Source organism: Agrilus planipennis, unplaced genomic scaffold, assembly GCF_000699045.2.
Source record: "Agrilus planipennis isolate EAB-ADULT unplaced genomic scaffold, Apla_2.0 scaffold175, whole genome shotgun sequence".
In the NCBI taxonomy this organism is placed as follows: domain Eukaryota; kingdom Metazoa; phylum Arthropoda; class Insecta; order Coleoptera; family Buprestidae; genus Agrilus; species Agrilus planipennis.
The window spans coordinates 375350-391005 of NW_020442426.1; the positions used below are offsets into that span (position 1 = coordinate 375350).

Sequence of the window (15656 nt, forward strand, 5' to 3'; positions counted from 1 at the left end):
ACCACAATATATACCTAACGACTTAAACTAGGTATTAGCTAAATAGATAAGTAGGTACTTTAACTATCTAGAAAATAGTGCAAAAGTCACGGTCTAATTTCTCGTACCATTAGGTAGACACGTATGTACGTATGTGTAACTGTAAAACTATACCACGTATGTATATATAAAATGACGAAGTCATTGCAAAATACGACATTTGTACTTCTAAAATTGTAGCGACAGTCCCAATATTTTTATCCTACACGGAGAAAATATGAAACGAAAATTTACCTAAATATTAAAGCCATATTTACAGTTTATCCCACTAGCCCATTGCTTCAAAAGCGAAAATGATAAAAATTACAAATTTGTTAAAATAAATTTACTAAGGTATTTTAATTGATATTACATAATTAATCGTAATAATTAAGAAACTTGAATTAATTATTAAAGAAAAATTGAGGTTATTACAAGTTACCTCAAGTTAAATTCATTTACAATCGAAAATCGTAATTTTTGGATTATCATAAAAATTTAGTTTTCTCCGTGTATTAATTGTAAGATTAAATAATATTTTGTTTTCGAAACTAGTACAGATAATATAATTGAGTGCTGTAGAACGCAAGTAAACAGTTAAAACCCCAAAATTCAGTAAAACATAATTCAACACCCAAGGTGTCATTCTCAGATGCAAAAGAGTTAAATCCGTTATGTGAATCAATGTTTCTTTTATATATTACCGATGACCCTTCTTTTTTCTGCAGAATCGTACCTATATTAAACTGTTGCCCTAAACAAAATGGAAACCGTATTAACAGCAGAGCACGGAATGGAAAAAAATAAAAATCAATCCGAAATATTGGTAATTAAGGGTTGTGAAAGTAGGGTTACAGCTAGGTAACTATAAAAACGTACTTACGCTCAAGCTAATGTAATCATGAGTAGTATCTGATAAGCAATGAAAATTAAAAAAAAAATTCAATTTTTCAGTTGTTTAATTTTCGGTAATTTCAATTCTTTTTTTATTATTAAGAACTGGTCTTTTGAAAGCGCGGGCCCCTTATATTCAGGGCCCACGGCTAAAGACCCCGTAAGCCCCCTTAAAGACAGCATTGCAGATAAATCGGGATTATGTTCGCGAACGATTAATTAAGAAATCCGTAGAACTAAAGCGAACCCTACCAGCTTTCAATTAGGCGTTTTAATGATCAACCAGTTGCAGAATATTATATTATACAAAAGTAATATCTCATTATTTTATCGCCCTGTATTACTTGATATTCGCACTGTTCATATATCGACTGATTTAATTTCTATTGAACTACTATTCCCTTATCTCGCAATTTAATAATTAAAACTTTTGTTGAAGTTCGAACCCTAAGGAGAAGGATATTTGGTCTAATTACCCTGATCTCTGTGTTATCGAATCATATAAGAAGATTGAAGCAGTTACTGACGTTTTAAATGCTTTTCGTAATGGTAAATTTCAATAAACCTGAAAGAAAAGAGTTCAAATTGTTGCTGACCTTCATCTAAACGAACCCCAAATTTTTCGTCAATAAAAAGTTCAGAAACATTTCATTCGGGTGGGCGAGAACAAGCTGATACACATGAATTTACGACCTCGAATGTTTCTTTTTCTTCAAAAAATCGTTCTATAAGATGTTGACCAACTTATTTCATCCTAAAAAGTAGATTCGAAAGTGATGCAGCCAATTTTTTTAATTCAACGATTTGCAGTTTTAACCAATTTTCACGGATATTTTTATAGTTAAGCAAAAATTACAATTTTCAATTGTAAATAACTGAATTTGCCGTAGAAATAATAAAATTTATTAGGTAACTTGTAATAATCTCAATTTTGACATGTTTCTTTAAAAATTCTTTCAAGTAAATTTATTTCTGCTGGGATTTTAGTTTTACAAATTCGAGTCCAAATTGTAATTTTTATTATTTTCGCTTACGAAGCAACGTGGGATAACTTGTAAATATCGCTTTAATATTTAGGTAAATTTTCGTTTTTCACTCTCTCCGTGTTTGTATAACTTATATTGTTATTGTTATGCAATTTAATAATGGTTTCAATAATATTATATTGTTTTATCCTTTTTTTTTGACCCCACTTCTCCAGATTGCGTAAAGACAACTACCCATCCGGGTCAAATATCATCTGCCGGGCTTCCAAGATTCACTGAGATTCAAGAATTCAAAATAAATCCGAATTATTCATCTCTAGTTTTACAATATTGCCACTCACGGCTTTACATTCCATGTAAACGTTTAGTTAGTCGCTAATGAAAGTTGTGTTGTTTTTTTTATGGTCTCTGAGTTGCGTACCGCATTTAAAAATGCCAGATTTTTGAGATTATCTATATTAGCTGTACAACTTAGACATACGTTTCGATTTTTTCAAGAGTGTCGCCAGTTCAAGGCTACCAATTTCCCTAATCCATAAATAAATTCCATTAATTGAAACGAGATTTTCTGGTTTTTATAATATATTATACGTATGTACGTTCGAATGTAAATGTATGTCTGTGTGTAAATACACGTCTTATTACACGAACATATTCATTATCATACAGTAACATATACAAGCATATCTACATAGGTACGTCTATTTGTATCTGCGTCGTATTTTAAACAAATGCTGCATTAAGAGTTCGCAGTTTGATATGACATTAACGTTATGTTTTATAGCATCTCATTTTATTTGCGTAAGGCAAGTGGAGCTTTCGTATTAATGCGATTACAAACACTTGCTAATGACCCTGTTTTATCACGTATTATATTAGTCTAAAACATGGTTGACGTGATACAAAACCCACTCACCATGCCCTACTCGACGCGCGCGATCTTTGCTAACAAGAAGTTCAACAAGCGACAGGCAATTAAAAGCAAAGAATGTGACAGGCCTTTTTGACATATTTAAAGAGGCAGTTTTTTTTTTTTTTCACGACAGTTTTGCGTGGAATTCGACTATGACCTGTGCTGCAGGTGTTAATATTGTATTCAGGCGATTTGCCTGAAACTTCCGAAGGTTTTCAATGAAACAAACTCCAATTTGTACCTATACTGCAATATTCCTTCTCTCTGCGTTTATAAAAATTTTGTAGTTCTTTTATTTATATGTATAAATAGGTCTTGTATAATATACGATTCTTTTTCTAACAATCAATCAGTTATTTATATCACTGTTTACCTACTTCTCTCTGTCGCGCTCGTCAGATACTGATTGCTTACTTATGCTGTCATGGAACATTCCTGATTATTTCCGGAAACTTCTTGTAAGTTCCTTTTACTATGTCAGTGTTGTTCACTGCACTGTACGCGGCTATCGGTTCCCATGTGCATCAAAGGTGCCGCCGGTATCGATTGCCTGCAGCATTTTTCACTCAAAGTGATGTACTCGCGCATGCTCAACCTTAAGTAGTAACGAACACGGCCATTATCAGACCTTGTGAAAGTTCAACTCACTTTCCTACATACGTATATATGTCGGTTTAAACCGGAATAGGTGAAAATTCAAGTTACAGAATGCTCTCGAAGTTAGGAAGACCTTTTTTACTAATATTCCGTGCAGTTTTACACTGTGAATGTTTAATGATAGAACATCCTCTCATTGGTCCTTCCGGAGGGAACTTCTAGAGGGACAACTAGACACGGTAACTGTCCTGCTGGAAGAACTTACCGATTATTAATTATCTGCTCATCCAGGTCGTTTTCGAAGCAATGAAGTTATAAATAAGTGAAACAATGATAAAATAATTTAATCTAGGTCTAGCTCTACCCCTCCTAACTCCCGTTTCTACCTCTAATATGTCTCTGACTAGACCTTCATGCCTGAGAAGGTGTCCTACCAACCTATCTCGTCTATTTCTTATTGACTTCCATAGAGACCTCTGTTCTCCTATTCTTTCGAATACCTCTTCATTTCTAACCTTCTCTATCCATGGTATCCTCGTCAATTCGCTTGTAACACCACATTTCGAACGCTTCTAACCTTTTCTTTTCCGCACCGCCCACCGCCTTTGTTTCGCACCCGTAAAGCGCCGCTCTCCAAACATACACCTTTAACAATATTCTTCGAATTTCTAAATTAACCGTTCACGAGCATAGAAGTGACTTCTTTTTATTGAAGGCGACTAGAATTACGTACTTAATACCTATTTTTTTTTTATAAATTTCAAAACTAAGATAATTTAGAAAATAGATTGCTGTTAGGTGTTTCTACTCTTTAACAGGAAATAGCCAATTAGTTTTTGTTCATAAAAGCGAACACCTTTGGAAACTACTAGTGTAGGAATCTAAAGTATACGTCGGCTATAGAGATATGAAAAAAATAAGCTCATCACACAAAGGTAACAGGTTTTCACACCTACAGTAATAATTTTGAAACGGAAATAAACTCAGGTGCTCGTAAAAACGAACCAGTGCAGTGCAGTATATTTACAAACTTGTATGCTGCCACAGTTTTATGTGCAAGTAAAATTTTAATTGATGTACCAAGTATAGGGCGGTAATAAAAGGCATGTATATAGAGCCAATAAACGTAAATTAGCGCATAAATTGGTAATGAATAATAGTTCCATTAGATACGTATAGTGGTACATCCGGCGCTGCATCTATTTAATTTTTATTTTCGTTGCCATTATTTATGTTTCAAAAAAAAAATGAATTTTAATTAATTGACTACATTTAATGCCTATACTAAATCTAGATTTGACTTTAATCTAACTTTCTTACAATAAAATCGTCTTCTGTTTTTATTTATTTATTTTGGGAGTCAGACAAGGATGCACACTGCTACTTTTTAATATATACAATGAAGACGCGATCAACAAGAAAAAGAAGCGTTGGAAATGCGGTGTTACCGGCGAATGTTGAGGATACCATAGAGAGAGAAGGTTTGAAATGAAGAGATATTAGAAAGAATAAGACAGCAAAGGGCTCTATAGAAGTCAATAAAAAATAGGCGAGATAGGTTGGTAGGACACCTCCTCAGGCGTGAAGGCCTACTGAGAAACATATTAGAGGCACAAACAGTTGTTGAAAGGAGTATAGGTAGACCTAAATTAGATTACTGTTCGCAAATTATTAAGGATGAGGGATGTTCTAATTTTAAGGAAATGCGAAGATTAGCTCAGGATAAGAAGGAGTCGAGGTGCGTGTCCAACCAGTATTAGGACTGGCGACCTTATGATGATGATATTCCTTTTATAGAATAGCTATTCAATCTTCATGCCATAATTTTTCCTATTTTTATCCTGATATAAACGATACTTGAGGTCCTTTAGAAACAGTCAATGAATATACCGATTTTTCGATATTATATTTAATATAGAATAGCGTAACTGCTGTGTTATGAGTGTTCACATATGCTCATCTTGAAGTTTTGTACTCATTAATAATACTCAGGATAGGAAGGAATGGAGGTGTGTGTTCAACCAGTCTTAGGACTAACGATCTTATGAAGATGATATTCCGTTTAGAGAGTAGAGCAGATTTATTTATTTAATAAACATCATCGAGTAAAGTATTTTCACTGACTTTTTTGGTTTGATGGACTTTATATCCATTTATTGATAGAATTAGTAACTCGAAACAGGACTTTTTAAAAAAAAATAACGAATAATTATGAATAATTCAAAAATGAGTCATTCTCGATCAGTTTACCAGTAGTTTGCTTGCTCCTCTGCTAAAAACAAAACAAGAAAAGTAGCTTCAGAATGTAATTGTCTAACAGAAAAATTGACATAATTTATTACTGTAAATGGATATTTGAAAAATTAATTACCATGCAATTTTACCGATGATTCATGAAATATAAAATTATTTTGTTGTCATAAATATTTTGAAACGATTGAAAAATACTCGCCCATAATGACTCAACAATCTGAATGAATTATAATAAGAAAATTAGAGAGTCATCGAGGGTGCTATACTGATTTATGCCACTGTATTTATAAAGTGAACAATTTCGAAGAAAATACGATAGGAATTGAAGAACTGTCAGATTAAGAGCAGTGGTAGCAAACATGTTAGAGTTTTTTAGTGGGCAGTGGTAGCAAAAACAGACCGTGGTAGGTAAATTTGTTCAAGATTTTTCTCTCATTTTTGAGTTTTCTATAACTTCTCTATTTTTTTTTTTCGTGCAAATTCTTGTTTAGAATAGTTAATTCTATTAGTAAACCGAATTTAGGTAAAATCCATTGACTTTATTCCTTATTCCTATAACTCAAATTTCATCATGATTGTAACAATAAGTATTACTTATATTTGTTCCATGGTTGCGTACACTAAACTGTCGAATAAGTCAAATAAGTATTAAACAGAATTTCGAAATTCGACCAATTCAATGAAAATTTTCACTTGCTGTACGTGTTTGAATGTCAATATTCAGTCGATAAAATATTCGGCATTCATTCTAACGAATAAGGTTGTCAGGTCTACTAATTTTTCAGTACATCTACTGATTTTAGTTATAAGCTACTGGTCATTAATATGGTTAATTTGTGGCATCATAATTTTAGGTGGAAGGGATATTTGAAGTGTGCTATGCAATAGTGTTGCAACGGACCTCTGCTTCCGCTTCCGAAATTACGGAAGTTCCGCATAGTTTTTCACATCTGGTTCCGCTTTTTTTAAAACGGAAGCTTACCGGAACTTAACAAAATATTTCTTATCTTTCTCAAAAAAAAATTTGAATGTTGTGCATGTACCTTTCGCCAACTTGCAATGACCCCTCTGTAACATTGTAAACATATTATCAACCGTTTATGTTTACGAACTATTAGCAACAATGTGGTTACGTTATTAATAATAATATTGTCCCTGTGCAAATAATTTTATTATATTTTCCAAATTTATTGTCTTATTGGTTCCCTACATTAATCCAAAAACTTTCAGCTCCCCCTTAGCCAGTTCTCCTAATAATTTCATTTCAAAAATACTAACAGGTAGACGTGTATACGTTTTATTTATTTTGTATAGTGTTTGTTCAGTGTTGTATGTTTTAAGTTAATAGTGCAATTTTGAAGTCGAAAAAAGAAGTCCTATTTAGAATTATTTTGTTGATATTAACAATGCAAAATCTGTAACAAAATATTCACCAATACTGCGCACGACTACTGCAATAAAGAGTCACCTAAAATCACTTCCGCATCCACATCTGTTTTCGCTTTCGCAAAAATTTACTGTTTACGTTATGACACTTCCGTTGCATCACTATTATGCAGCAAGGATAAAATGGTGGTAATGCTTGTAGAAATAAAAGTTACCTAAAGTGTAGATTTTCTCAATTATAAATTTATCATTTTTTATTATAGAATTTATGTTTTCTTAATTAATTACTATACTCATTAGTAGTTAAAATTGGTTAACCATCATGTTCCACACGTTTGCTCCACTTTCTTGTGCTCCAATTGTGTCCAAAAGTGTGTGTAAACTGAACATAATATTTTTCATATTCTAAACATTTAACAATTAATATCGCACCTACTTATATTGAAAAGATGTGTTGAAACGTTATGGGAACTTTTTGCAAACCGTTAAATAAAATATATATATANTAGGCTGAAGCATTCTTGAACTATTCCGAACATTCTTCTGAATAAAGATTTATTTTAAAAGAAATCTTTCCAAATATAGCAGTTTGATCACACATTCACTATCATAAATACCACATACCGACACCCATCGTAAAGACTAAATTCGCACGTTATCAGTAAATTATCAACACTGGCTGGGCTACCTTTCGTCACAACTATTACTGGATAAAAATCTGTTCACTGAATTAATTGACAACAAAGTAAACCACTGATTTACTTTTGAAAGTTGTTGCTCTACCTGTTTAGAACCGGTAAAAATATGCCAAAGCAAAAAATATTAATAATATTATAAACAATGTTTTGACCGAATTTTTGTAAACCCATACAACTCTTGAGATAAAAGACTAAATTAAAATGACATATATTACAATTTACAGTTGTTTAGATGTTGATCGTTGACGCTTTCAGAAAAAACAATTCGACGTCTTGGACTATGTTTAATTAAAAACAAGTACAGAAAAAATACAAGTTGCAAAATGGTCACTAAAATGTCATGTTACGAGTCCTTTATAGGGTACAATGGTAGAAACATAAGGTTCATATACAAAGGCTGATGCATTATTTACTAAAAAAAACTGTTTTTTCTAAACCTTTATCCGGCTCGAAGGACCAACAGTCTACGATAGTTTTTACATAATGCACATTAACCTAGTAAAAAAGCATTCGCATGGAAATCTTTTTAGAAATAAGTAAACTTCGCACTTTTATTTGAAGTTTTGCACCTAAATCTTACAGTAGGTACTACACGAAACGCAATTCATTCCAACAATTTTTAAATTGTTTAGAATTAAGTTCAAGAGACAAATTAGAACAATTTGGGTAACAGCTATTTATTAATTGTAAATTTCAGATGTTTCGCTCACAGATATTGAGCTTCCTTAGGGAATTTTACCAGTCAATTTACTTTATTCTTAATCTACTTTTTCAGTGCAATATGTAATCATCATTATTATCTGTATTATTAAATATCACAGTTAAATTTGTTAGTTTAAACAAACCATTCTATTAAGATAATTCGAACTGGTCTGTATTCTGCCGAAACTGCCAGACGCGGATCACGATTTCGATGTTTTTGGATCTCATCAGCGCGTCGCAGGCAGCTCCGACAGAACACAGACCAACTTTTACCTGCTGTCTTAACAGTGCGTTTTAGAAAATACTACAAATGGCGCAGTAAACGCCATCTGTAGCACGATGCTACATTTTATTGTTTACTATTGTTTACTTCTACTAATAACCATTTTTTAGTCAATCACATTTAGTATTTTCCCTCTGCAAAATAAACAATCTGATAAAAAATTTGGAAAAGAAATCTGCGTAAGCTAGCTCAACCCAACCCAAACCTACCCTAATCTAATATAGGTTTCGACCTTTGACTATAGTTAGTTTCTCTTATAGAAAATTTAAACACACGATTGATTTGCACTTTAACTAAAGTTTCTTATCAGACCTGAGGTTTAACTAGGTATAAACAGTATGTATATGTTATTGTGTACACAATATTCCACTTTAAAGATGCCTTGGTGTACATACTGTCCATCATATATTGTGTAAAGTAGTGTAAATTTCCGGTACAACCGGAAACTCTTTATGTAGCCGTTTAATGTTTATGTGCATGCTAAGGATTTTAAAATTATATTCGCATTTCATTTCTAACGGGTTCCTCTTCACGAATAGTTCCGTGTAATAAAATAAGAATATAAATAGCAATAATACTTACCATTATTTTTTTTCCAATAACGTGTCAGTAACAGATACAAAAGATATAAAGCAACCAGTGTAACCACGATCGTTATAAAAACAGTCGCTGCTATTGACCCAGGTCCGTAACACGTTACTTCCTCTTGACTGGCTACCACACTAAACACACAGAACACTAGAAGGCCAGATAATAACCTTCGAATTTCTGAAGCCATGTTTACATAAGAATCTTTTTAAAAATGTTAATCACTTAAAAACACACTCTAGTATTTATCCCTCTGATGGCTCCCTCGTCAGTGCACTAATCTGAAAAACAAAAGAGTGTTTGTTTGTGATTACATTTTTGGTTGATGGCTTTACGATCTTGATCCGTTTCTTTTTCGTCTTCTGACTTTGGTTTCCATCAAATTAATGCATTCTATATCGCACTCATATTTAATTCTTTATTTATTCTTAAGTTTTATCCACTATAATAAGTTAACTCAAATTAATGAGAAAAAAATTGTTGCAATTATCACACCCTCGCCGAGAATCGAACCCGGGACCTTTGGCTTTACACAGCATTGCTTCGATTCCCGGCGAGGGTATGATAATAGCAACAAATTTTTTCTTATTAATTTGAGTGGATAAAAATCGAGAATAAATAAAGAATTAAATATGAGCGCAATGAAGAATTAGATGGTAACAAAAGTCAGAAAACGAAAGAGAAAAGGAACAAGATCGTAACGAATACCCGCACGATACATATAGGTATCAGTAACCGACATTAAAATCAATATTGAGCTAGTTTAAGATTGTCTTCTTTGGAAATGCTGCAAATGATGTTAACGTTACAATTGTTTCGAAAACGAGTTTCTAAAATGAAATGCGAAAAATGATTTTTTTAAGAGTTTCTAACGGTACTTCCACATACTGAGACATACTGTAAGGCAAATTGATAAAAAAGCAATTTACAGGATGCCGACCAGGTTCGCCTATTCGTTTTTAGAGTTCCATATTTGCCTGTCTGTGAAGGCCCATTTTCTTAGAAACGCGTAGAGGTATTAAGTTGGAATGAATATTAAATACTCAGGTCTGTAATTTCGTTTTATGGTTTCCACCCACTTTCCTTGAGAAAACTTATTGCTAAATAAAAGCCACCCGCATGCACAATCGCCATTCTAAAACAGTCTCGAATAGGCTGAAGCATTCTTGAACTATTCCGAACATTCTTCTGAATAAAGATTTATTTTAAAAGAAATCTTTCCAAATATAGCAGTTTGATCACACATTCACTATCATAAATACCACATACCGACACCCATCGTAATGACTAAATTCGCACGTTATCAGTAAATTATCAACACTGGCTGGGCTACCTTTCGTCACAACTATCACTGGATAAAAATGGGTAGTTTCATAGAAAACCTGGCATTCAGTATTATTTTGGGAAATTGTAGCTATATATATAATAAATTGATTGATTTAAATGCCTGTCATCAATATGTGTTGAATTAAAATAATTCGAATAAAATAATTCGAAGTGCCAGACGCGGATCGCGATTTCGATCTTTTTGGATCTCATCAGCGCGTCGCAGGCAGCTCCGACAGAACACAGACCAACTTTTACCTGCTGTCTTAATAGTGCGTTTCAGAAAATACTACAAACGGCACAGTGAACGCCATCTGTGTTGAATTAGATAATAATAATTCGTAACCTACTATTATTTGAAATAGTTCAGGTATCAGCAAATATCAAGATTACGTAAGTCGTTTTCCAATCTTGGTCTTGGTCTTCCTGATATAGTTTAGAATTGGTCTTGGTCTTGCCTGTTAAGTCTTTGTCTTTCTTATTTAATCTGATACTTACATTTTTTTAATAACAAACTTTTGTGTGAGAGTTATGAAAACTCTTTTTCCAATGGATAAATTGACTCTTCTTCCAACGCATAAATTGACCTTTTAGCAAACAAAATTGTAGAACGTACTTAAAACAAGTAAAAAAAAATTGTTATCCAGACATAGGAACAAAGAACACTTGCTCCGATAACATTCGTGTAGATCCCTTTTTACAAATAATGGTGATGTTTCTTTTTTTTTTATTTTCGATGTGTTAAAGTGGTAAAATATCTAATAAAACAAACCGAAAATTTCAGATACTAAAAATGTTTTGTTCTAATAAGAAAGAAATATATTAAAGTTGCTTCAAATAGTTTAACTCATAAATCCACCGGAAGTAATAATTTTTCGTTTAGTCTTGCGTATTTGGTCTTGGTCTTACATATTCGGTCTTGGTTTTAGTCTTGGTCTTGTTCGTTCGGTCTTGGTTTTAATTTTGTCTTTGTTCGTTCGGTTTTAGTTTTAGTCTTGCTTATATAAAGAACAATTTTATCCTTCACTATTCTTTGTATTAGTTAAAATTTAGTTTTACACCTTAAAAGTATTCGTTACAATGTTATTATAAATTGAATTAATATTCATAAGGGTTTCTTTCAACATTAGGGATTTTCAAAATGGAACGTATTGTAGAGGGAACGAGTGTGTTTGTGTACGATGGGGCACACGTGTGCGTGAACGGCTTATCGATTCGCCGACTAGCCGCGGGCGCCTCTCTTCATGTGCGCGAAAAAATAAACTATGCGAATGTTTCCAGAAGGTTCCCGAAAGTAAACAAAAGAGTATTCGAAGGAAGAAACGATCTCCGAAAGAAAGTAGAAATGAATTGACCGTTGTAGAAGTGAGTCGAGAAATAAATTGACAGTGATAGCAGTGAAATAAATAGCGCAGGGAATAGTGATATATTAATAATTAGTGTAAATAAATAGTTTTTGTCGTTATCAGTCTTAGAAGTTAATTTTGTTAAACCCACGAACATTACAATATTTTCATTATGTATGTGAAAATATTTAATCAGTATGAAATTTTTCAGTTGTAAAGGAAAAAATATTGAAAGGCAGATACATAGGTACTCAATCATATTACAACTATGAAATAAGAAACTGACCTTGCATTACAGAAATGCTGTATTAAATGCATAAATTATTTGCTATTAGTTATGCAATTTGTTATTATGAATACGTTACAATTACAGCATGTAGATATATTTTACATTATTAAGTATGACAATGGCTAGCAAATCGATTTTACTTTAAACATACACAATAAATATTACAGTAACAACACATTTATTATTTATCAAATTATTAAATATGCACAACTGCATTANAAGGGTTTCTTTCAACATGAGAGATTTTCAAAATGGAACGTATTGTAGAGGGAACGAGTGTGTTTGTGTGCGATCGGGCACACGTGTGCGTGAACGGCTTATCGATTCGCCGACTAGCCGCGGGCGCCTTTCTTCATGTCCGCGTTCTGGAAAAGCAGTTAAACAGTTCAAACAAAAAATTAACTATCCGGATGTTTCCAGAAGGTTCCCGAAAGTATTCGAAAGATGAAACGATCTCCGAAAGAAAGTAGAAATGAATTGACCGTTGTAAAAGTGAATTGAGAAATAAATTGACAGTGATTTGTTAAACCCACGAGCATTACAATATTTTCATTAAATGTGAAAACATTTAATCAGTATGAATTTTTTCAGTTGTAAAGGAAAAAAATATTGAAAGGCAGATACATAGGTACTCAATCATATTACAACTATGAAATAAGAAACTGACCTTGCGTTACAGAAATACTGTATTAAATGCATAAATTATTTGCTATTAGTTATGCAATTTGTTATTATGAATACGTTACAATTACAGCATGTAGATATATTTTACATTATTAAGTATGACAATGGCTAGCAAATCGATTTTACCTTAAACATACACAATAAATATTACAGTAACAACACATTTATTATTTATTAAATTATTAAATATGCACAACTGCATTATGCACCTACATGATGTCAATTTGTATTTAAAACACATTACGATAGATATTAAATTACTGTAAATATTAATCATAATAATTAAATCATTTTAAACTCGTATCTGGGCTCATTTAAAATATATTTATAAAGCGCTTAAGGTAATTTTGACTGCTTATGAGAACCATTAGCTCAAAGATAAATAAATGAAGAAAAACTAATTGTAAGTATAATTTGCATTTAAAATAAACTCAATTAGGACACAAGATGGGATTTTATTAAGAGGAAGACAGAAAAATTAGATATTCTGTTATTGTTTATTAATATAGAAAATGCAGAATTAGAAAATTTTGGAAACTGCATGTCTAACAAAGAAACCTTGATGATGAGATACGTATTTTTTTTAGTACTTTTAGTATATTTTTTAAACTTCAAAGACAGGTACAAATATTTAGTAATTTTTTACACTCTTTCAATTAAAATTAATCCCAAAATTCTTGCAACTGAATTTTTTTAATTTTCAACACTTCGAAATTATATTTTTTTTAGTTTCTTAAATGTCCGATTACATGAACTTTTTTCCGTTTTTCATATAGCATTTAATCTATTTGGTCGTTTTTGAACATATCAATTGGAAATTGGAAAGATGTGAAATCAGTCCATATAGGGATCAACTTCGGGGGTTACCTTCACCCCTTAAAAATGTTTTTCTGCAAAAGAATACGTACCGCAGGTTAACATATTAAAACCACTACTCAATTGGTGGCGGTCCCCTCGGAAGATTTCCTTATAAGATAAAGTATAACAAGGGTGTACCATTTAAGATTTTATTGTTAATTTATTAAAAATTAAATTACGAAATGGTTGACCGAATAATAAAAAGTCTAGCTTTTAAGAAAATTAAAATTAAACGAATCTTTCTCAAAAAAGCTATAGAAGGGGTGGAAGGCAAGTACCCATTTCCCCCTATTTTACTTATTTTTTTTTATCTACAATTATTTTTGGAATATGTTCATATAAAAATTTGTGTAATTTTTTTAATGTAATCTATAAATTTTCTAATAACCCATGGTTTTTCTCTGTTTTTACTTACAACTGTTTGACTTACACAATTTTTAATCGGTGGAATGTTGAGCAAGGTCATAGTCATCATTTTAAAAGGTGGTTCAGTATGTTCAGGTTGGTCTTGTTAGTAATTGTAGAATCGGTGCCTTAGAAATTGTAGTTAAGTGGGATAATGGTACACAAAAAAGAAGTATGTTGTTTTTCCATGTCGTTTAATTGTACATTCTTACTAATAACGGGCATGTATACTCGTTGCAGTCTGATTTTATTTCGCGACATACTAAAAACAATTGTACCAATGTAAAATGTTTTTTTTTTACATAGAAAATGTCTTAACGGATTATACTGTTTAAGGTGAACGTACTTAAAGAATTTTCAACATATGGTTAATTTGTGGCATCATAATTTTAGGTGGAAGGGATATTTGAAGTGTGCTATGCAATAGTGTTGCAACGGACCTCTGCTTCCGCTTCCGAAATTACGGAAGTTCCGCATAGTTTTTCACATCTGGTTCCGCTTTTTTTAAAACGGAAGCTTACCGGAACTTAACAAAATATTTCTTATCTTTCTCAAAAAAAAATTTGAATGTTGTGCATGTACCTTTCGCCAACTTGCAATGACCCCTCTGTAACATTGTAAACATATTATCAACCGTTTATGTTTACGAACTATTAGCAACAATGTGGTTACGTTATTAATAATAATATTGTCCCTGTGCAAATAATTTTATTATATTTTCCAAATTTATTGTCTTATTGGTTCCCTACATTAATCCAAAAACTTTCAGCTCCCCCTTAGCCAGTTCTCCTAATAATTTCATTTCAAAAATACTAACAGGTAGACGTGTATACGTTTTATTTATTTTGTATAGTGTTTGTTCAGTGTTGTATGTTTTAAGTTAATAGTGCAATTTTGAAGTCGAAAAAAGAAGTCCTATTTAGAATTATTTTGTTGATATTAACAATGCAAAATCTGTAACAAAATATTCACCAATACTGCGCACGACTACTGCAATAAAGAGTCACCTAAAATCACTTCCGCATCCACATCTGTTTTCGCTTTCGCAAAAATTTACTGTTTACGTTATGACACTTCCGTTGCATCACTATTATGCAGCAAGGATAAAATGGTGGTAATGCTTGTAGAAATAAAAGTTACCTAAAGTGTAGATTTTCTCAATTATAAATTTATCATTTTTTATTATAGAATTTATGTTTTCTTAATTAATTACTATACTCATTAGTAGTTAAAATTGGTTAACCATCATGTTCCACACGTTTGCTCCACTTTCTTGTGCTCCAATTGTGTCCAAAAGTGTGTGTAAACTGAACATAATATTTTTCATATTCTAAACATTTAACAATTAATATCGCACCTACTTATATTGAAAAGATGTGTTGAAACGTTATGGGAACTTTTTGCAAACCGTTAAATAAAATATATATATA

At 32.0% G+C, this 15656-nt stretch overlaps 1 protein-coding gene across 2 annotated transcripts in view; it reads right to left on the reverse strand.

Annotated features, from left to right (window-relative positions):
* The window catches only part of LOC108736511, a 106509-nt gene that overhangs the window by 83148 nt on the left and 7705 nt on the right, over positions 1–15656 (reverse strand). For both annotated transcript variants that reach the window (XM_025980216.1, XM_025980217.1), the window contains exon 2: positions 9313–9599. In XM_025980216.1, the coding sequence (XP_025836001.1) occupies positions 9313–9508 (196 nt within the window). In that variant the 5' untranslated portion in view covers positions 9509–9599. The remainder of the gene's footprint in view (positions 1–9312; positions 9600–15656) is intronic.